At 36.9% G+C, this 22,500-nt stretch overlaps 2 protein-coding genes across 2 annotated transcripts in view; one reads left to right on the plus strand and one right to left on the minus strand.

Moving 5' to 3' along the window:
- The window catches only part of LOC144976783 (zinc finger BED domain-containing protein 5-like), a 10,478-nt gene extending 1,458 nt beyond the window's left edge, over positions 1-9,020 (plus strand). The window contains exon 3 of the mRNA XM_078921219.1: positions 6,230-9,020. Within this exon, the coding sequence (XP_078777345.1) occupies positions 7,994-9,013 (1,020 nt within the window). The 5' untranslated portion in view covers positions 6,230-7,993 and the 3' untranslated portion in view covers positions 9,014-9,020. The remainder of the gene's footprint in view (positions 1-6,229) is intronic.
- Positions 9,021-10,679: 1,659 nt separating this feature from the next.
- Positions 10,680-22,500, minus strand: part of LOC144976470 (dehydrogenase/reductase SDR family member 4-like) — a 22,091-nt gene continuing 10,270 nt past the window's right edge. The window contains exons 4-9 of the mRNA XM_078920762.1: positions 22,281-22,304; positions 20,022-20,092; positions 16,516-16,567; positions 14,752-14,886; positions 13,222-13,277; positions 10,680-10,811 (exon numbers count right to left, since the gene is read on the minus strand). Coding sequence (XP_078776888.1) covers positions 10,697-10,811; positions 13,222-13,277; positions 14,752-14,886; positions 16,516-16,567; positions 20,022-20,092; positions 22,281-22,304 — 453 coding nt within the window. The 3' untranslated portion in view covers positions 10,680-10,696. The remainder of the gene's footprint in view (positions 10,812-13,221; positions 13,278-14,751; positions 14,887-16,515; positions 16,568-20,021; positions 20,093-22,280; positions 22,305-22,500) is intronic.

Raw genomic sequence — 22,500 nt, forward strand, 5'->3', positions numbered from 1 at the left:
ATCCCCAGACATCTACTTCGAAGTCGACGCATATTGTGTATATGTAGTAACAACTGATATAATGTTGGTTAATTTTATATTTTTATAGATATTTTATTAACTTTCCTTATTTCTATGTGCATTTGGAAACATTCCATATTCTGGAATGTGGTTAATTGTGTAAAAGAGCGGAGTTTCAAAAATGTGTATGGGAATAACGAATTTTCATTATCCCCAGACAGGTGATTTAAGTTTCTTCCGGTTTTACAATCTAAAGTGCATTTATAATTGTGCAAAACATTTTGATCAGACTTAAATTTGTCTAGTTTGCTCTTGAAGCTATTTAGGGCAATTCGGACCCGAGTCTGAATTGCTTCTCGTGGCAATTCGGACTCTTGCCACAATGCGCCTGCGCAATCACAGGAAGTGTCGGAAGTGGACGATGGGTCGAAAGTGAAGCATGGTAGGGTGGGGGGAAGGTGCTCATTCTCAGTTGTAAGTTGTCAGTCGGAAGCAGGGCGGGTGAGCGAGCAAGTCACGTTTTAGAACTCCCGAAGATGACTAACCTTCAAAAGCGGTGATCTATTATTCCCCTTTGTCTTACTTTTTCTTGGGTACCTACTTTTTAATTGTAATTCTAGAACTTTTTACTATCCAATTTCTCCCGTTTTACTGGCGCTGATTTGACCTAAATGTGTTGCAAGCGACTTAAAAAACAAAAACAATATTTACAATTCTAGTCGCTATTGTTAACGTTAACAATCAATTTGCCCTCGCATAGATCCATAGATAAAAGAGTGTCTTTGTGTTGGAAGATTTATATGATTTGCCATGAGCATGTTGCAAAAGATACATGCATGACATATCTACATTATATATTTTGCCATTTGCGGCCGCGAAAAAGTGGGGGGGGGAAAGGAAAATAATATGACTTTGGGCTTTGAGCGTTTTATTTAAAAGGCAGTATGGGTCGGGCTTTGACAAAAGGCAGTATCTTAATTCTTTTTAAATTAAAAAATGCTGTTTTATTCTAAATATAAAAATAGAGGCGATTCTCAGTGGCAAACCATGCAATAGAGCCCCGCCACTGGGGTAGGTGCAGAGTACCGTCTAATACTAATATTATTAGATAATACTGGACTAGGTGCCTATTAATAAAATAAGCACTGGTTGAATACGGAGAGAAGATTAATGATCAACTGGTAATGGGATTGGGGAGTAACCAGAGACTTCTCAAGTAGATGATGGGGGTAACCATTAACATCTCCACAACCCACAAACGACCGAGACGCTGGACGCAGGGGAGAACATGGTGATAGGAGATCAAAGAGAAAAAGGCGCCGGCACTTAGGTTGTGGAAATGGTTGGGGGGGGGGGGGAGGGGAGTGTGTGTGTGTGTGTGTGATTATTCTGTTTTTAATGACTTAGAGATACTCAGGAGTGTGTGTGTGTGTGTGTGTGTGTGTGTGTGTGTTTATGAAGAACGAATTGTCACAGGTGGCACTTCACACTCGGGGTCCGAATTGCCATGGGAGGCAATTCAGACTCGGGATCCGAATTGCCACGGGAAGCAATTCAGACTCCGGTCCGAATAACCTTTTCCTTAGGGTTTTTGCATTCACAACAGAATCTGGTAGACTGTTCCATATTTTCGTTGTTCTCACATGGATGTCTTTTCTTATTGTGAAGTCTTTCCTCCATTTGATAAATTCTGTCATGTCTTGGTCATATTTACCACTTGTCATCTTGTAAAGTTCTATCATGTCACCCCTATATCTTCTGTATTTCAAGGTTGGTAAATTAAGTTTCCTCAGTCTTTCCTCGTAATTTAGTGATCCTAGTCCAGCCAACTGCTTTGTGGCCCTCCTTTGCACACCTTCAATTAGCTCGTATTTTTCTTTACTTGTAAGGATAACAAACTGAGCTTGCAAAGTCTAAGTGCGGTATCACAAGCGCTTTTTATAGAGGGGTAAGAATGTCTCTTTGTTTCGGCATTGGAATGTGCGTCTGATGACGGCAAACATGGAGTTGGCTTTTTTTTACTTTTTCACTGATATGTGTATCAAAAATTAATTTGTCTTCTATAGTGACTCTAATGTCCTTTTTAGTCTTTAACCCGTTTCAATGGAATACCCATCAAAGTGTATTTGAAGTTATCTCTTGGTTCACTTTTGCCAACATGCAGGAATCTACACTTATCAGGGATTTAGACTAATGCCAAACTATAGATACTCTGTTTGGCCAATTTAGTCACGCATGTGGCAGTCCAGCGACTTACTTTCTGCCTATAACACACAAAAAGTGGGATTGTGGGGGTGGGAACGAAAGAAATAAGGTCATAAATTACCATGCACTAGAGCTGTATCAGGAATTGGTTTCTAAGGGTCTTGCAAATACTGAGTCTTTTATGGAAAGATCTTTCGAACTCCAAGACGCTTGGTTTGTTTTGCTATCTTGGCACAAACGAAACCGAGATGTCTTGATTTGTGACCTAGATGTATCGTTTTGTGACCTAGATGTATCCTCCAGTTTTCATCAAAAGACAAGTAACGGCAAAACGATTATAGATAATTGAAGTCCCATACTCTGACTACTCTTGGTGAAAATGCTGTAATCTCCATTAGCAATAATAAAGATAAAAGGAAACTATTATCTGAAAACAATAAATCAGCTTCCCTGTTAAGGCGTTAAATAAAAACACCTGCAAGCATCTGTGACATGCACTACGCCATCAGGGGACCTGTCTCTCTTTCATCTTCCTCCATGTCTCCTCCCCCATACCTTTTCCATCCCATCTCACGGCAGTGGTGATGTTGGTGGCAGTGGTGGAGGAGGAGGTAGTGGTAGTGGAGGAGGAGGAGATGTTGGTGGCAGTGGTGGTGGAGGAGGAGGAGGTGGTGATGGTGGAGAAGGAGGATGGGGATAAAAGACCCTTTTACTTTTATTCAATCAACTTGTCTGCTATGGAACATTTTCTCACTTAAAATCATGTACAAGAAATAACACTCTTTTTTTTCCTGTTCCAATGAAAATATCTTCTGTTGGCAGGTCTAATTGTTTGTAGTAGATGGCAAATTTCTCAAAACGGTCACGTAACATGGTAATAACAACACAGTGAGTCTGGAAATGCTAATTGTCGGTACTTCCTTTAAACCGTGTAAACAACAAAATTTCGTATTGAGTCGACTCGATGGGTCAGATAAGGTTGGTGTGTTTTAACGAACAAAAGTATTGAAAAATCAAAATTTTTCTTAGAATGTTGAACGATGCTAGTTTTTGAAACAGAGGTAGGTTTTTTTCAAAAACATTTGTCTTAACGTGATGGCATGTTCAAAGCAAAGTGGCCTTTAGAAGGCGTTGATTCTTAGAAGGCGCGCCTCTCTAGTGCTGCAATAGCTCAGTCATTACAGCCTGCCTACAACTACAGTTATAGTTACAGTCACAATACAGTCCTACAGTGTGCCAGTACATGTTTGTGTTATGTTTTACATGGACTTCATTTTCCCAATCCTTTGTTAGTCTTATTATTTTTATTTTTTTTCCAAGACAGATATAATCACTGGTATTATATTGATAGACCTTGTCTTTGTCAGCTAAATTTTATCGTAGTGTTTTTCTGCACCTCTGTTGATCAAGATGATTGTGCACCTTAATTTAGTCGGATCGTTTTTCTGCACCTCATCTATCCACACTATTCATTATCGATGCTGTGTTTCTGTATTTGGTCATAGCTAAAATAGGGTCACAAAATGATATTCTGACATCTTGCACTGATGACATGCGACCAAAATTATAAATCACCAAATAGAAGTTGCATTAAAGGTAAAGGTAAAATTATGTTCTAGAAAAACATGATTAAATATCATGACTACCCGGGTGGACAGAATTAGATATATTTTGATACCTTTAACTCTAACTAATTTTTATTGTTGTTATTATTATTATTATTATTATTATTACTACTATTATTATTATTATTGTTATTATTATTATTATTGTTATTATCATTATTATTATTATCATTATTATTATTATTATTATTATTATTATTATTATTATTATTATTATTATTATTATTGTTATTATTGTTACACTCCAGCACTGTTTCCTTGAAGTCAGCTGAATGTCCCGAATTTTTTCCCTATTATTCTTTATTATCATTCCATTCCTTCCTCGAACTATTTTTACATTGAACACGGTTTCCTTGAACTAATTTCTCCCAGCGAACGTAATTAAAACTTATTAATTAAAATTTTGTTGTTTTTTTAAAAATGCCTCTGGTGATTTGACCACTGATGATTTACTCTGACACTGACAGTTACAAATGAGTGTAGCATGTGTATATACTTACACTGCAGGTAAGTGTATACATTATGATACACACACACAGACACACACTCCATTGTCGGTTCGCACAACCAACACATCTCTAATTATTCTTATCACATTGCCATTCTTTCTTATTTCAATGCCATGCACCATGATTTGCTAATGATTAGCTATGACAGTAAATGAATGTTGTGAAACAGCAACCCACCACACACACACACAGACACTGCTGACCCTTTGCAACATGTCATTATAAAAATTTGAAATATAATTTTTATTTTAAATGATAAAAAGTTTTAAAATAAACAAAACATTGTAAAAGAAGACTGATGATAATTACAGAGTACTATAAAATATGAAAACAATTGAACAATTATTTTTTAAAATAAAATAAATAAATGATAAAAAGAATAAAACACTCCAGCATGGTTTTATCGAACTACTCGGGACATGCAAAAAAGTTTGAGCAAACCTTGCCATAATGACTTATGGGTGGGGGGGGGGGGGGGGGGGGGGTGCAGTGTTTTCTCAGCCAGATGTATGAACTTTCTTCCTACCCGAAAGATTACCTAGTTTGAATGTCCACTGTGTTATATGACCTTAATAAGCAATTCCTCTCAGGAGAGAGAACAGCTTTTTTTTTTTTTTTTTGTTGTTGAAAAACTCCAGTTATAATAAGATATCAGAGGTAGAAACTGTGAATGCAAATGAAAAAAAAAGGTAATACCTTGATACCTTGATACCTCTTCTTCGGGTTGAAGGCTATGCCTGTAATACCCGTTCTGCACTATCTCTGATATATCTACGCGCACCTGCATGGTTGGGGCGGAGCTGGTAACGCTTGTAATGCCAGTGTTTGTCTAACTTGTCTTTGAACTCATTCACTGTCCTCGCTTTAATTACATCTTCTGGAAGGCTGTTCCAGTTATCTGTCACTCTGAGTCCAAAGGAGCATTTTCTTACATTTAATCTGGCCTGTCTTTTTTTTAATTTGTCGCTATGTCCTCTCGTTCTATTAAATGTGCTCTCTGGTAGTATTTGCTCTCTATCTACTCTATCTTTCTCGTTTATTATCTTATATACTTGTATCATGTCTCCTCTTTGTCTTCTGTAGTACAATGATGGTAGTTTGAGATGCCTCAGTCTATCTTCATATGGTAGATGCTTCAAATCTGAACAAAGCTTCGTTGCTCTCCTTTGTACCCTTTCAATTTTATCCATGTCACTGACATGCTGTGATATCCTCGGTGCATTACCATATTCAAGTGATGGTCGTACCAGAGCAGTGTAGAGCCGCCTAATAATATCATTATTTCTGCTGGTGAATGTCCTTTTAATAATTCCGAGAGTTCTGTTTGCTCTATTTATTGCACTGTTGACATGATGGTGGAAGGATAGTCTGTTGTCTACATGCACTCCTAAATCCTTTTCTACTTCTGTTTCCCCTAGCTGCTGGTACACTCCGTTATCGTAATGAATAATGTATAAGTAGTTATTGTTTATTGGTTATTTGATGTGGATTGTGTAATTTGCAATCAAGCCCATGTATTCATTACCGTCATTAAAAAATTAAAAAAAAAAAAAAATTCATTATCACTAAACGTTGATTAGCTTTCAATGTAGTCTGAGTTTTTAGTATTGAAGACTTTGTAAGCAGAAGAAATTGTTAAAAGTTGGATTATAATTTATAAGTGAAGTAGGTGAAAAAATTTTCTCATTTTATTTACAAATTTATCGAAGTTAGCAAGCTGATGATAAGTTAGTATGTAGTTCCACATTGGAAAGTTACTATTCATCTAACTTTACTTTATTATCAAATGCCCTTAGTTTTTCTTTTCTTTGAGCAATTATAAAAAATAATAAACGCATTGAAAAGATAAGTCAATATCAATAACTTATATTCTCATATTTCTATTTTCAGGACAATGGCGTTGAAATCAGGAATCGTTTGCTGCGTGAGGAGAGTGCTGGGACTCACCAAACCAGCTTTGTCTGTATCCTCTGCCTCAAATATTTCTCAAAGATGTCATCTATCAACTTCAAACTTAGCAGCCCCTGTTATCCCCAACAGTTTTCCACTTTTATCAATCAATCATCTGTTTCATTTTTCAAATGGAGCTTTGGCATTAGCTTCTCAAAAATCACCACATACTGTGTGCATACAACAAGTACGCGATTACCATTCTGTTCTGCGACCGCGATTACATTGTAAAGGATGCTATTTTGTGTGGCGTCATGGCAGGAAGTATGTGGAGTGCAGTGATGTGCCCAGTCACAAGCAAATGAAAAAACTGCCCACTCGTAAACTGTGGAAGGAAGACTATACCAAAGGAAATGTGCGTAAAGCAATGATATGGAATCGTGACTTGGTTCGCATTTCGGATAGGATGTGTGACAGAGATGTCATGTCGCATAACTGGTTAGCGTCTAGAATTGGCAAGGATGTATGAACTTCAAAATAAAAATAATGTATTAATTTTAAGAAAATAATGAGATTGAGATGTGATTTTCAGATTCCTGTTTTCATGAAATTTTCTTTCCAACAAAAATTGTTGCAGTTTCTCCAACTATTGCAATATTCATTTCATTTCAAGAATACTTTAGCACTGGAAGATGTTTGTGATATGTGAAAAGGTTGATAGGAATGTAATGAAATTAATGTATTTTGCCAATTTTTCAACGTTAGAGAATTAAAGAAAATATGTGGCCTAAATTAAGTATCTGATTTGACAGCGACCATGTTGGTTTTGAAGTTAACTTAAGACTTTTTTTTCCATCTAAATGATTAAGTCTGTAAAGTCTATGATTTATTGTAAATGTTTATTTTGTTGTGAAAAGAAATGGATTTAATAAAAGTAGAAAAAGTCACTTTGTTTTTTATTTTAATGTAAATTTTTATTTTTTCATTTTCCTTTTTTTTTTCTAAATTGTAAATTTGAATGAGGTTTTTCTGACCTGTATAAAATTACTGAAAAATAGGATAGTGCACAGAAGACAATTGAAATCCATTAGTGGGATGTTGTGTATTGGGTCCCTCTCTTGCAGAACAATCAGTAATCAGCTTAAAATTCCTTGCAGACCTGCCATTTGTACCGATTTAATCGGGACCGTCCCGATTTTTATGCGAAATTTGCTGCTGTCCCGATTTCCTGATTTTTCTCTCTCGCGTCCCGATTTTTCTTTTTACCCGAATTTTTTTAGTTAGAAAAAAAAAAATTGGCGGAAAAAAATTGGTAGAATTTTTTTTTTAGCGGTAATCAAATAATGAGGTGACCGTATGAACCGGATGTGTATAACATATCGCCACCCCCATTGTACGGTATCGATATAATGATATCGGTAATGTTGCCCAGTCATAAGTATTTCGTTTTATAGTATGGGCAGACGGGAATGAATTCGTAGGTGTTATTATTTCATAGATACCTGTGTTGTGGTTTATTTCAATTTCGTGCACACCATTCGTTCAATCGTCAATCACCAGTCACAGTCACTGATTCATTGTTCTCAACTCTACCTCGTGCTGAGCTGAATTGTTAATTGTGCATTTTCTTGGATTTAATTCGTTTTTTTACTACTTTTTCATCTGTGTGCATTATAATTGGTCTTTGTTATTTGTGCTATACATAATACATCCATTGATTCATTTGTGTTGATAGATAGATCTAATTATTGACTTAAGATAATTATGGCTTCGCCAGCACCAAAACGACCTCGTGTTCAAAAGTTCCGTGAAGAATATAAGAAGATTTGGAACTTTGTGACTGAGTCAAGGTTAGGGGATGAGTATGCCAGGTGCACAATTTGTGAATGTGACGTAAAGATAAGTAGTGGAGCACGTTCTGATTTGGAAAGACATATTAAGACCCCTAAGCATTCGAATCGTGCTAAAGCATTTTCTTCAACCCCATCTGTGATGTCCATGTTTTCGCCAAAGTCTCGGAGCAGCTTAGATGATAAGGTGGCGACGGCTGAATTGTTATTCACAACTTTTATTGTTGAACACAACCTCCCTGTGGCCATTGCTGATCATGCTGGAGAACTATTCAAGATGATGTTCCCTGATAGTGACATAGCTAAAAAATTCAAATGTGCTAGAACGAAATGTCGCCAGTTGATGGGTAATATTGCTGAGGATGCTAAATCAACAATTGTTAAATCTGTAAAGGATACCCCATTTTCACTGTCAACTGATGGAAGCAATGATCGAGGATCAGAGCAAATATACCCGATTGTGCTTAGGTACCATAACAATAGTCAAGTTGTGACAGATGTTTTGAGTATCACCACTCCAACTGGGAATTCAACAGGAGAAAATATTTATACTGCACTGAGCAGTGAGTTAGATAAACATGGACTCTCTTGGAAGAATTGTATTAGTTTTGGTAGTGACAATGCTGCTGTTATGTTAGGGAACCAAAATGGTGTTGCTGCTCATATTAAAAAAACAAATCCTGATATTCACATTCAAGGTTGTCCCTGCCATTTACTCCATATTGCAGCCAAGCGAGCCTGTCAGACACTGAGGTGTCCAATTGAGGAAATTTTAATTGACATTTATCACTACTTAGACAATAGCACAAAGAGACAAAAATCCCTGCAACAGTTCCAAATAGAAACAGGGCATGTTGTTAAAAAAATAATCAAACATGGACCAACAAGGTGGTTGTCACTTCACAAATGCATTGAAAGACTTGTGGAACAATAGGATGCCTTGACTGGTTTTTTCAGTGCAGAAATTAAAGACCTTAAAAAACCGTCTGATAGGTTGAAGAGAATTGATTTATTTTTTTCTAACGCAAAGTCAAAGGCTTATGCTCTATTCCTCAAGTTTGCCCTTCCCACCTACATTAATGCTAATCTTCTCCTCCAAAGAGAGGAACCAACAGTACACTTACTGCAGCAGCGTCTTCATGATGTTGTGACGGACATATTAATGGCTTTTGTTAAACCAGAGGCCATTTCCAAGGAGAGTGATATTTATAAAATAGAACACCACAGGAGAAGCAGACAGAAGGATAGAGAGGATTTATTAATAGGCCATGATACCCGACTTTTTATTGATGTCATGAAAGCGGAAACAAAGATGTCTGGGACACAGTTGACAGAATTTTTTGAAGATGTCAGGAGCTTTTATTCCACCTCATTAAAATACATCTTCGAAAACTTGCCCCTTAGAGATGAAGCTCTCAAACATGCGAAAATCTTGGACGTCCGTGTCAGGACCACAACCAAATTCGAGTCCATAAGTTACTGGATCAATAGATTCGAATGTCTTAAACCAAGAACATCCTGTGAACATGAACAACTTCAAAAGGAGTTTGTTAGGTTTCAATTTGATAGACTGGAAGGACTTGATGTGACGATGAGGGTTGACAGGTTGTGGCAGGAGATCAGTGAATTGAAGGATAGTTGTGGGGTTTTTAAATACCAACTCTTAGGGCAGGTAATGAAGGGATTATGCTGTTTACCACATAGTAATGCAGACTCAGAAAGGGTTTTTTCGCTTGTTCGCAAGAACAAAACGGAGGCTAGAGCAAGCATGACTCGGCAGCTTCTGAGTGATATAATTCTTATCAAGATGACTCTTATTAGTCGTGGGCAGTCTTGTTATGGCTTTGTGCCATCACCAAGTCTTCTGGCCAAATGTGGTCGACAATAACTGCACAGAATAACGACACTACGCCTGTGAGTTTGGTGTCCTCAGGTGAGTGTTTAAAAAAAATATCAATGTAACGTTTTGTCCCTTATTTTCAAGCGTCCTGATTTTTTTTCCTGTGTCCTGATTTTTTGAGACCTTGGTCCTGATTTTTTGTGTTGGTAAAATGGCAGGTCTGTCCTTGTCAATCTGCTTATGTGTGCCTTTCCCCCCTTGTCTCTCCTGGATTGAGGCAACTTGGTTTTGTCCGAGTCTTTTTGTGACATCGAGTGGGTTGTTTGAAGGTGGGCACTTATAGATTGTTGCTCTATCCTTTTATTTCTATTTCCATTTTGTCTACCTTTTTCTAAAGCACTTTTTGACCTTTTGTGTTGTTTTACATCTACCTTTTCTAAGGCACTGAAAGCCGAACTTATATAACCTATTGTGATATGTCATTGTATCAGTTACACCACAACTAAACCGATGTCCTTTTTTTTTCAATTTTCTTGTTTGTCTTTTCTGTTCCTTTTCCATATAGACGACTTTTGCCTTTGGAATGTGCTCCTCAACCATTGATTTCTTGTGTTTAAATATGTCTTCCTTTTCCATATATATACAACTTTTGCCTTTGGAATGTGCTCCTCAACCATTGATTTCTTGTGTTTAAATATGTCTTCCTTTTCCATATATACAACTTTTGCCCTTGGAATGTGCTTCTCTATCATTGATTTCTTGTGTGTAATGTGAGAGTTATAGCCTACTGGTATGTCCTCCCGTAATGGCAATGGATTCACCAGTGATGTAAGCTGCATCATCAGACACCAGAAATGCCACGGCTCCAGCACAATCCTCAGGAATACCTAGTCTGTTCAGAATACATGAGGAAGATAAACATGAGTAAAGAAGGGTTCTGGGTGGGGTTCCTGACCTCCCATAGTGGGCAGGGAGGCACTTACTGTGTCTTTTATCCCCCTATATCAGTTTTCCAAGATGCTTTCTGTTTTTGTCTTGGAATGAGAGTACTTGGTTTTGTCCTGGCCCTAGCCGGATACCCTGGTTGTGAGGGAACAGTCAAGTGTATAGTCAAGAGTTTTAGGAGATGGTATTTTTTTGTCGTGTAAACCATCTCTCTGTTATGCACTGTATTATTTTTAATATTACATCTATATGATTATGATTTGTAAACATTTGAGTGTGTTCCTCTTGTGGGGACCTGTGCTTGAGTCAAGATGAGACATTTAGGGATCTCAAACTAAATACACGATGGTGTCCTCTTGGAATCTACATCCGTTTCCTATTTGAACCAGTTCCCCTTTGTCCTACTTTTTCTTGGGTGCTTTAATTGCAATTCTAGAACTTCTATCCCATTTTCTTCCTTTTTACTGGCGCTTATAACTTATGCCATGACCTAAATGTGTTGTAAGCGCTATGAAACCCTTAAAAACAAAAACAAAACAAAGAAGGGTTAAATGTCTAAATGCTTTCCAAGCAACCAGATGGAATTTGTGTGACATTAGGTTCAATAGAGTTTTGATTCACAGAATAACGAGTAGTAAATCTGATACATTCTTGATAAAGACCTTACACTGTCCCCGCGGAAAATTGCAAATGAAAACCCCAAAAATTGCACCCAAAATTCCAAAAATTGCAAGGAAAAATTGCAAATTTAAGACATTGTTTTCAATAAACAGGGCACAATAATTTATTCTTGCTTTAATTCTATGACAAGCACAGTCCACCAATTTTAGTCGGTATGTATTATACAGTATTGTGTTCATAAATTACATTAAATTACATTGATGACATTGCATACTCAGAAAAGAGATATTATGCCAGGTATATACAGGGGATGCCGCCAGGAGATTTTGAAAAAACCCCAAAAAACAACACTTTTACACAAATGCATGGATTCCTAACATTTATGTGGTAGAAAAGCTCATAATTTTTTTTAGATATTATTATTATATTATTATTATTATTATTATTATTATTATTATTATTATTATTATTATTATTATTATTATTATTATTATTATTATTATTATTATTATTATTAGTAGTAGTAGTAGTAGTAGTAGTAGTATTAATATCATTATTATTAAAATTATTATTATTATTATTATTATTTTATTATTATTATTATTATTATTATATTATTATTATTATTATATTATTATTATTATAATATTTCCAAGTACATCTATACATCATAATAATACAGTGGAACTCGGGAATAACGAGGTCGAGGGGACCGACCATAAAAACTTTCTATTTCCGAGTTACAGGAATCTATGTTTATGGTAGTAAATTAAACACCCATAATAGAAAAAAAAAATATATATATATATAATAGATTGATGATAAAACTATTATTAAATAGCATCTTTAATAGTTTTGTGTGACGGTGGCAGTATTATTTTCCTATGTTTAGCATTATATGATTATATGTGACTCCAGAACATGGGAAATTGCAAAAAATTGCGGCAATTGTCAAAATTGCGAAAAATCGCAGCCGCAAGCACCGCGATTTCCTGGAGGTACAGCTTACAGGTGGTTAAAATTGCTACAAATCACTATCCTCGGGTCTACTTTTATTATTTTTTTTCAGCTTTGAGATTCTCGGTATCTGTATATTCAATGATTATGATTACTCATAAAATTCAGATTTTTTAAAGGATGAATCTAGTGCGGTTCACAATGCTATATAAGCGCTATTTTGGGGCTTGAAAACAATCAACGAACTGATGGGGTCTTTTGGCCTTCCATAGTGGACAGGGAGGCCCTTGCTGCGCCTTCTATCTCCTTTATCTGTTTTCCAATTTGCTTTCTGTCTTTGTCTTGGAATGAGATTACATGGTTTTGTCCTGGCACTGGCCGGATTCAAATATATAAGTTTTGGGAGATGATATCTTTTCCACCCTTGTAAATCATCTTTTTGTTTTGTATTGTAATAGTTTTTAATGTATCAATTGTCAGGTTTTGTAAGCATTTGGGCGTATTTCTCTTGGTGGGATCTTGTGTTTGTTTTGGATAAGACTTTTAAGGTGATTTTAAACTAAGTACACTGATGGTGTGCTTTTGGAATCTACATCTGTTCCCTATTTGAACCATTTCCCTTTGTCTTACTTATTATTGTGTGACTATCCCATTTTGTCTTTTTACTGGCATGGAAATGACCTAAATGTGTTGCAAGTGCCATAAAACTCTTAAAAATGAACAAGCAAAGGAAGTAATATTGGGTGGAACTACTTATCTATCGCTGATGGCTTACCAACCTTTTCATAGGAATGTTGTCTAAAGCCAATTGCGTTGCCTCGGGATTCGATGTGATCTGTGGATTATTATTACCAATCAGAAGTTTTCAACTTAATCATCAGAATAAAACGTTTGGATCGACGTGCACACATATGCAGGTCTGATAACCAAACACCATTATGGCCTTGATTTAACATTGTTGTGATCGACAATATTTTGTGTTAGCTTGAGAGTATTTCCATAACAACAACGCGACAATTAACAATTTGGGTTATCAGACTTGCAAATAAGTAGACGTCGGCTTGGATCCAATTATCATAATCATTGTTTTTACAAATTTAAATAGTAAAGACAAACAGCAATTAAGATTATGTATGATACATTATGTTAAAGAATGTTCAACGAGATTTCGATTCAATCTATTTTTTTTTTTAATGATTGAATTATCCTCGTACAGTAGATGATGGTAACTTGAATTGACAACATCAAAATACAACTAAAATCCTTCTATTAAAATTTTGTTGCCATATTTTGGAAGTATGGCACGTGCAAAGCGGAATAAACACTTATGACCACAGATCAAGTTGATGTATATAGCAATGCAGAAAAGTGAGTGGAGCAGGCTCTTATACTAGTAGTAATATAGTAATGGGACACTACCATTGTTTGATTGAATAATTTGAGATTCACGCAGTTATTCCCCCTTAGGATGTTGGACACTGTTAGTAGTCTGTGTTTACCTATTCCACAGTGGAAATTACCATCTTTAACCGGTAGGGTGTTGGGTTGATTTATATGTTAATAAATAAATCTTTAGTTAAAAAAAAAAGAGTGACGTGTGATAAATGTCCATGTCATGTGTATGTTTTACTGGTGACAATTACAGTTTTTTAAAGTGACAAAAACTAACAATTAATTCATACTTCTGGCTATTGTAACATTTACGTCACTTTGAGCCGACGGGTCTCAAATGTCAGATTTAATTAAAAGATAATTTAATTAATGAATTATTCAGCCCATCAATGGAATTCATAAAACTTATCAATATATTTTCTTTTTAGTTGGACCCTTTCCATATATTACCTTAATATGAAAAGTCGATTCTGTAAAAACTCGTAGTTTGTCGTCAATTAATGGTATGTTGGTCCATAATACTGGACTTCGATTCTAATGAATAATCATCACTAGGAATTTTGTAAATGCGAGGAAAATATGATATTTAAGTTTTAAGATATTGTAAAGAGAGTATGGGATTGTCATTTCATCTTGTTGTATTTGTACAAAGCAATGTTACTAACATAGAGAGCAAATATGCTTTGATGGTGTGGCGAGACATCGTTAATTGTCTACTTTTGATTTTGACTAATGATTCAGACTAAAATAAAGTTTTTAAAAATATGAATAGTATAAGAACCTGTTATTGATCATTCTCACTGATTTCTACTGTCACATAACAGAATTGTATGTGATTCGTATGGTGACTCGAGCCATGACTTACAACACCTTTCCAACGATTTTAACACCGGTTCATTATTAATACCAATACTTACGGCAGAGCTAAACTTGGTGTCAATTAATCCAGGAGCTATGGTATTAATTCTGATATTGCTCTCTGCCAATTGGGGAGTAAGCGCCTTGCACATTCCCAGTAGAGCCGTTTTGGTCATGCTGTACACTCCAACGATCTGGTGATATACATGATCAAACATGAAGAGTGAAGGTCAGGGTTGTTGTTGGATTGGTGGGTGCACCATTATAGTGCCTTCAAATCTGATAGTTTTTAGTATTATATTGGTGGGGGCACCATAGTGCCTTCAAATCTGATAGTTTTTGGTATTGTATTGGTGGGGGCACCATAGTGCCTTCAAATCTGATAGTTTTTAGTATTGTATTGGAGGGGGCACCATAGTGCCTTCAAATCTGATAGTTTTTAGTATTGTATTGGAGGGGGCACCATAGTGCCTTCAAATCTGATAGTTTTTAGTATTGTATTGGTGGGGGCACCATAGTGCCTTCAAATCTGATAGTTTTTAGTATTGTATTGGAGGGGGCACCATAGTGCCTTCAAATCTGATAGTTTTTAGTTTTGTATTGGAGGGGGCACCATAGTGCCTTCAAATCTGATAGTTTTTAGTATTGTATTGGAGGGGGCACCATAGTGCCTTCAAATCTGATAGTTTTGAGTATTGTCTTTATTGCTTAGTGTGGTATAGTACAGCATAGGACAGTATAGAATAGATGTGCATAGTAAAGTACAGTATAATATAGCTTGGCAGTAGATGGACATCAAATTTATAATGTAGGATGACAATCACAGTGTAGTCACATTGATTTAAGTTTATTCTCACTTTGTTGTTCTCCACTCATGAAGAAGCTGGGTGAGGTCTTCTGACCTCTCATTGTGGGCTGGAGGTCTTTTATTTTGCTTTGTCTTTCCTGCATCTGTCTTGTGGTATGACACTTCTTCCGGGCTGAAAGCTCCAAGGTTTCGAGTCCGGCTCTGAGCGGACCATAATTGAGTCCTTGGAAAAGGCTGTTTGTAAAATTTACTGACATTCTGTTATCATACTTAGGTGTAAAATGAGTACCTGACCGTTAACAGCGTTGTCTCTGTCAGGAGAAAAAAAATGTAATATCGCATAACAGGCGTCATGTCTCTACCAACATGATACGTGTTGCTGTTGTCCTGGGCCACTTGTAAAGCGCATTGAGCACGTTTAATGGAAATTGCTCTAGATTATTTTTTAAAATTTTTAATTTTTAAAAATTATAAAATCGCCTTTATTGACAAGAGTAAATGTTTCTTAACTCACTCAATCCTAGAGATTCGAGGCTCGAACCCAGGACCTTCCGATCCGAAAGCGAGTGTCATACCACTAGAACACATAGCCGAGATGAGCAATCCATTGTAGAATAACGATTGTAAATTGTAAACCTGATAAAGATCTGATTAAATTAGTGTGTACGAAGGGTGCCAGACAAAGCAAGAAAGAAAAATAACAAATGAAAACCATCCTAAAAAATCAGTCTACCTCGATGATTTTTTGGGGATTTTTTTTCTAGTATTTTTCTGTCTTGTGTTGTATGGGACGGTGTTTCGTTACACACTTAATCAGATCTTTATGTTACACTGGTGCCTGATCCCTCCCTAATTTCTCACTTTAATGTTGTAAACACGCATTACTATTTTAGGATGAGGGGTAGAATGATAAAATAAATCAAGACTCAATAATGTCCAGGATCCATCATGCATTGACAATTGATCCAAGATTTTTTCATATCACTAGAAGAAGAAATGCTATTAAATCACGTACCGGCAAGGGAGTGTAGGCACCAAAAGAAGACACCAAGACAATTGTACCGCCACTAAAAAAAAAAAAAAAATGAAAGAAGAAAACAACAAATAGATAGATAATAATAATTATTTAAATACCAAAAAGAAAAAAAAAACCCAAACAAACCAAAGTAAAACAAACAAGCAAAGAATACAAAAAACAAGCCAGTAAACAATTAGTATGTTCATGTAATCATGCTATGCCAGCAATATAAAAAGTGTGGCTATGTGGTCTTGTGGTATGACACTCGCTTTCGGATCGGAAAGTCCTGGGTTCGTGCCTCGCGCTCGGCGCATAGTTGAATCCTTGGAAAAGACTCGTTACTCACATTTTATCACCGTACTCAGGTGTAAAATGAGTACCTGGATGTTAACAGCGTTGTCTTTGTCCGAAAAATTGTAATATCGCCTAACAGGCGTTATGTCCTGTCCTTCATGTTAAATTTTGCTGTTGACCATGGACCCCTTGTAAAGCGCTTTGAGCACATTTAGTGGATATTGCGCTATTTAAAAGCTCAACAAAAAATATTAAAGAATAAATAAATTGATTTAGTAATTTACGAATTGGTGGACGGACGAATGGGATAAACCGACTGGCATGTGAACAAATGAATTATGTAGTTAATCAAATTAATGAGCGGATAAAGAAGTGAAGGAATGATTGAATAATATTACTTGAGCAAGCAATTAATTATTTATTGTGAAGGAATGAATGTGTGTATACATTTGGTTTTCGCCTGATGGTAAGGTAGTAGTACACAGTATGGTCTCATAATAATAAAATGGCTTATGTTGTGCGTGGCCAGTAATCGATGGGTAATAATAACTCTGATACCGTAGTTTTATCTTCGGGAAATGAGTTTCAATTTCACAGAGTTATTCATATCTTCTGTAACATTCTTGACTCCACTCGACTCCGGTATGAATGAGAATTTATCGATAGTTATTGCAGATTTGAAAGAGAACTGTAATATAAAAAGGGCACAAAACAGGCAACTTCTGTTTGTGAATTTGGTGTTTATTTTGGTTGCATACGACTCTTGGAGAATAGACGAAGAGAATCGGAAAGCGCATTGAGCACGTGGAAATTCACGACGGAGAAGTCTGAATATTCCTTTAGCATATCAAATTTCTTTCATAGACTTCTTCTTTCAGCTTATCATTTTGCAGGGTTGCTGTAATGAATGCCACATCTCAATGCATCTCGGTTCATAGCATCTCCTCTTCCAGGCCCAGCTCTTTCATATCGTCCTTTACCTTATTCAACCATTTTAGTCTTTGGGCGTCCCTTTTTCTTTCATAAACTGTCAAGATATGATTTATACCTATTTCCAGGGGCGTGGCTGTATTGGTTGATTTGGTGCCTGGCACCGCATCCATCTTTTAACAATGGATTACAGCAACTTAAAATAAAATAAAACTGAGAAATGGTATATATCGCCTCTTACTTATTTAAGTACGTCTTTCCTTTAATTTGTTTTTTTTTCTTCTATCTTTTGTATTCACAAATATAGCATGTTTTAAGTCATTTCCTTCTGATTCTGGCACCACCTTATACTGCAAGCAAGCAACGCCACTGCCCTATTTCTATAGTTTGCTATTTTTCCCTATTTTGTGTTTATTCATAACTCATCTATCCTTGAATTATACAAAAGCTAAGACTTGGCAATTACTCGGGCAACGGCGTGTTGTTTCCAATCGGTTACTTATTTCCTGAACATCCCAATTGTTGGATTGTTTGATTCTAGCAGACGAGTCGTTTTCGAATGCCAGAAGACAGCAGTGATTCGGTGCATGGGTGTTTTAAATCTGGCGGAAAGTTACAAAAAAAAAAAAAATAGAGCCCTCTCAGTAGAAAAAAAACATTACCGCCGTTGTCAGTTTACTGCTTTACAGAAACATTAGCTCCGTGTACTTTGAAAATGTGTTTATGTAACAGTAGCAGTAGTATGCGGCTATGTGGTCTAGTGGTATGACACTCGCTTTCGGTTCGGAAGTTCCTGGGTTTGAGCCTCGCTCGGCGCATAGTTGAGTCCTTGGAGAAGGCTCTTAACTCACATTCTCTCACCGTGCTCAGGTGAAAAATGAGTACCTGGCCGTTAGCAGCGTTGTCTCTGTCCGAAAAAATTGGAACATAGCCTAACAGGCGTCATGTCCCGTCCTAAATGTTAAATGTTGCTGTTGGCCAGGGACCCCTTGTAAAGCGCTTTGAGCACATTTAGTGGATATTGCACTATATAAAAGCTCAACTTAAAAAAAAATACAAGAAGAAAAAAAAAATCATTCCCCCACCCCCTTCATAAATCGACCGAGGATCTTCTTCTTCTTCTTCTTCGTTCCTGTCACGTCACATGGTCAGTCCGGTCTGGTGAATGAAGCCCACAGTGGTCCTGAGGTCGTCCTCACTGCCGTACAGCTTCTTTGAGTATGGGGTTGGGTCAGGCCAGAAGTTCCTTCTCAACTGGTTGTACCTTGGACATTCCATTAGGACATGATGTCCATTTTCATTTTCAAGTCCGCAGTCACATTGTCCAGAGGCACCTGCTCTGGACATCCTCCACATATGTTCCTTTAACTGGTTGTGTCCAGTTCTCAGTCTGAAGATGATGACCTGTTCCTTTCTGTCGAGCACCTTGATTGGGTCATTCATGTTGTATTCTGGGTGCTTCTCTCTCCATCTCTGAGACTGGATAAATTTGGCCATTTTGTTAATTTCTCCTGTTGAGTACATTGGGGAGGGTTGCTGCATGCTTGCTTAGCTTGACCGAGGATCGAAACCCAGATCTCCCGATAATCTGCCAGACGTGCTGCGATTACACCAATAGAGACCCAGTAGCCTGGACGATTTTAGCCTTATATTCTTCTTCACAAGAGTACATGTTTCCATTTCCAGTTTCTGCTTTGTCTAGTACCTACTACATAATATTTCATACAAACCTTTTCAATTTTAAAACTCTTACACTAGTGCTTGCTTTATAGAAGAAAAAAAACGTGAGCTTTTATATAGATAGTATGCAGATGACGTCACTCAGGCCTTTGTTATTGTTTTTGCCATCCGCGTTTGTGAGTTGTTCTCACTAAACTGTATTAACCAGACTATTAAGTTCATGGTTACACAGAGTTTGTGTGTTGGTCCGTTATACTTCCGGATGGCAATGTTGTGAACTCCATGGCCAAGGCATTCTATCTATAGCGCAATATCCACTAAACGTGCTCAAAGCGCTTTACAAGGGTCCCTGACCAATAGCAACACGTAAACATGTAAAACGAGACAAGACGCCTGTTAGGCAATATAACAATTTTTTCCCGACAGAGGCAACGCTGTTAACGGCCATGTTAACTCCATTTTACACCTGAGTACGGTGAGAGAATGTGAGTAAATATTATATATATATAGGCTTTATGGTTCTGACAGACTTTACATAGATTTGCATAGATTTATGAAAGTAAAAGTAAAAGAGAACTCTCTTTTGAACCTCTTCTTACCCTCTCTTCTCCAAGTAAGGCACTGCCTCCTGGCACAGCATGAATGTCGCTTTAACGTTGATATCAAACATCTGTGACAAAATATCAGAATGCTCTCTTTAACGTTATTTAACTCACTCAACCCTAACACCGACTATATCCGTAGTTTGCCTGGGTTACTTTTACCCCATGCCTTTATATTACATTTTTCTGATACAAATTATAGCCAAAGTATCAAAGCTAGTGTTTTTAGTTTTTGCTGTTAATGGTATAGTTGAATAAAACTATCTTATGTACATGCTCATTTTTAATACATTTTTTTTCCATTTTGAAAAGTAGCAAAAATCTCTAGGATTGAGTGAGTTAAAATGAAACGGTGATAAATTCATCAATCTAATTAAAGTCGGTACATGATATATTAGCATCCACGGAGATATGTGATATTATTATAGCAACATTAAGTTTACAACTCAGTCCCAATAATAGATTTTTAAAAATGGAATAAAAGCTTCAATTTAATTTACAAAGACATGTTGTGACGTTTCGGGTTTCCCCTTCGTCAACTAAACCAGGCTAGCCAACCGGTATTGTAATACGCTTTAAGGTCCAAACTATGATAATAATATGTGAATGTTGACTAGATTATTGCTAAATATATTTTAAAAAATCAGAGTTTGTAACAGAAAGGGGAAAAAGAAAAACAGTAGAATAATTGAAGGTCATTAAAATTAAACATTATCTCTACCTAGATGAGAATCTGAATAACCAGACAAATGATTGTCATAAAAATTGCAAGACTTTCCCACTTATCTACAAGCTTGATACGTCTCCATCGACGTGCACTTATTTGTAGGTCTGATAACCTAATTCCTTATGGGCTCATTGATGTCTCCATAAATTCAGCGAATGTTAAATTTGAAATTTTGGATGGTTGCACGTGTTGAAAATATGATTTTTTTTTGGTGGAAAATATGAGATAATTAGCACAAATATAGGGTGGTGTCCGGGGTCCCTCAACTGAGAGGGTCAAGAATAGCCCAACGCCAAGCCAGCGTGTCGTAAAAGGCGACTAAAGGTGTGTGATTCCCCCATCTTTGAGTCACCTGATCTTCCAGGTTGGAGTTTGGTAAAGGGTTAACACCCCTTTCCGTTAAACTCAAACCGTTACAGAAACGCAGACAGACAAACCAAATACTTTTTTTTAGCTTGGGCGATCGAAGAGTTTCTGGAATGACAGAATTTATGAAGGACAACAGACAAAGCCGAAAGGACTCTGCTGACCCGATGAAAGAAGCTGATATACAGAGAAGTGGTAAGACCTGGAATGAGATTAAAAAGTTAGCTCGGGATAGAGAAGGATGGAAACTGTCTGTGGCCTATACCCTGACCCAGGGTGAAAAAGGCAATGATGATGATGATAGGGAAAAAATAGGATTAATCTTTCCAAATGGTCGAGGTTGGTTGTCAAGCCTGCTAAACACGATGAATGAGACACTATAGGGAATGAGATTAGCGGAAGAGTAGCGTCCCTTGATTGGACGTCACCTTACAGAGAGAACGTCAATTTGGTTTTGAAGTGTCTCAAGCCGCTTTCACCGGAAGCGAGGACGAGAGACGCATACGCACAACCAATATGACGTTCTCTCTCTAATAACTTTTCCGCCGGTGACGTCACAGACTATGGGTGACGTCTAATCAAGGGACGCTACTCTTCCGCTAATCTCATTCCCTATAGACGAATGAGAGATGAGAGGGTATTCTATTCGGCTGTGCGGCTATGTGGTCTAGTGGTATGACATTCGCTTTCGGATCGGGAAGTCCTGGGTTCGAGCCTCGATCGGTGCATAGTTGAGTCCTTGGAAAAGGTTCATATTCACTCACCGTACTCTGGTGTGAAATGAGTACCTGGTCGTTAACAGCGTTGTTGCTGTCGAAAAAAAAAATTGTAATATCGTCTAACAGGCGCCATGTCTCGTTCTATATGTTACGTGTTGCCGTTGGTCAGGGACTCTTTGTAAAGCGCTTTGAGCACGTTTAGTGGATATTGCGCTATATAAAAGCTCGATTATTTATTTTTACTAGCTTTCACACCATCCCCTTATCTCACTCTCTCGATCACTGTCGCGAATTCCTTTCACTGAGATAAATTCTCAAGCACAGGATTCTTCTCTGATGTCTATAAGAATACAATAAAATACTATCTTGATAAAGGAAGTGACTCAAGAGTAATTTGCACAATGGCCTTTTATAATTTGATTTCTGTAACTCTCTTCAACTGACCTTATCATAGGCGTCTTCTGGAGTCTGAAATATACGAATCATTAAATAATAACACTGTTAGGGTTTCTTTCACAACTGATTATCAACATACCGCCATCATCACCACAACCACCACCTCCACCAACACCACCACCCCACCACCACCATCATCGTCATCATCATCATCATCATCATCATCATCATCATCATCATCATCATCATCATCATCATCATCATCATC

The sequence above is a fragment of the Berghia stephanieae genome, chromosome 7 (assembly GCF_034508935.2).
Source record: "Berghia stephanieae isolate SIO BIC M18660-M18661 chromosome 7, UCSD_Bste_1.3, whole genome shotgun sequence".
In the NCBI taxonomy this organism is placed as follows: domain Eukaryota; kingdom Metazoa; phylum Mollusca; class Gastropoda; order Nudibranchia; family Aeolidiidae; genus Berghia; species Berghia stephanieae.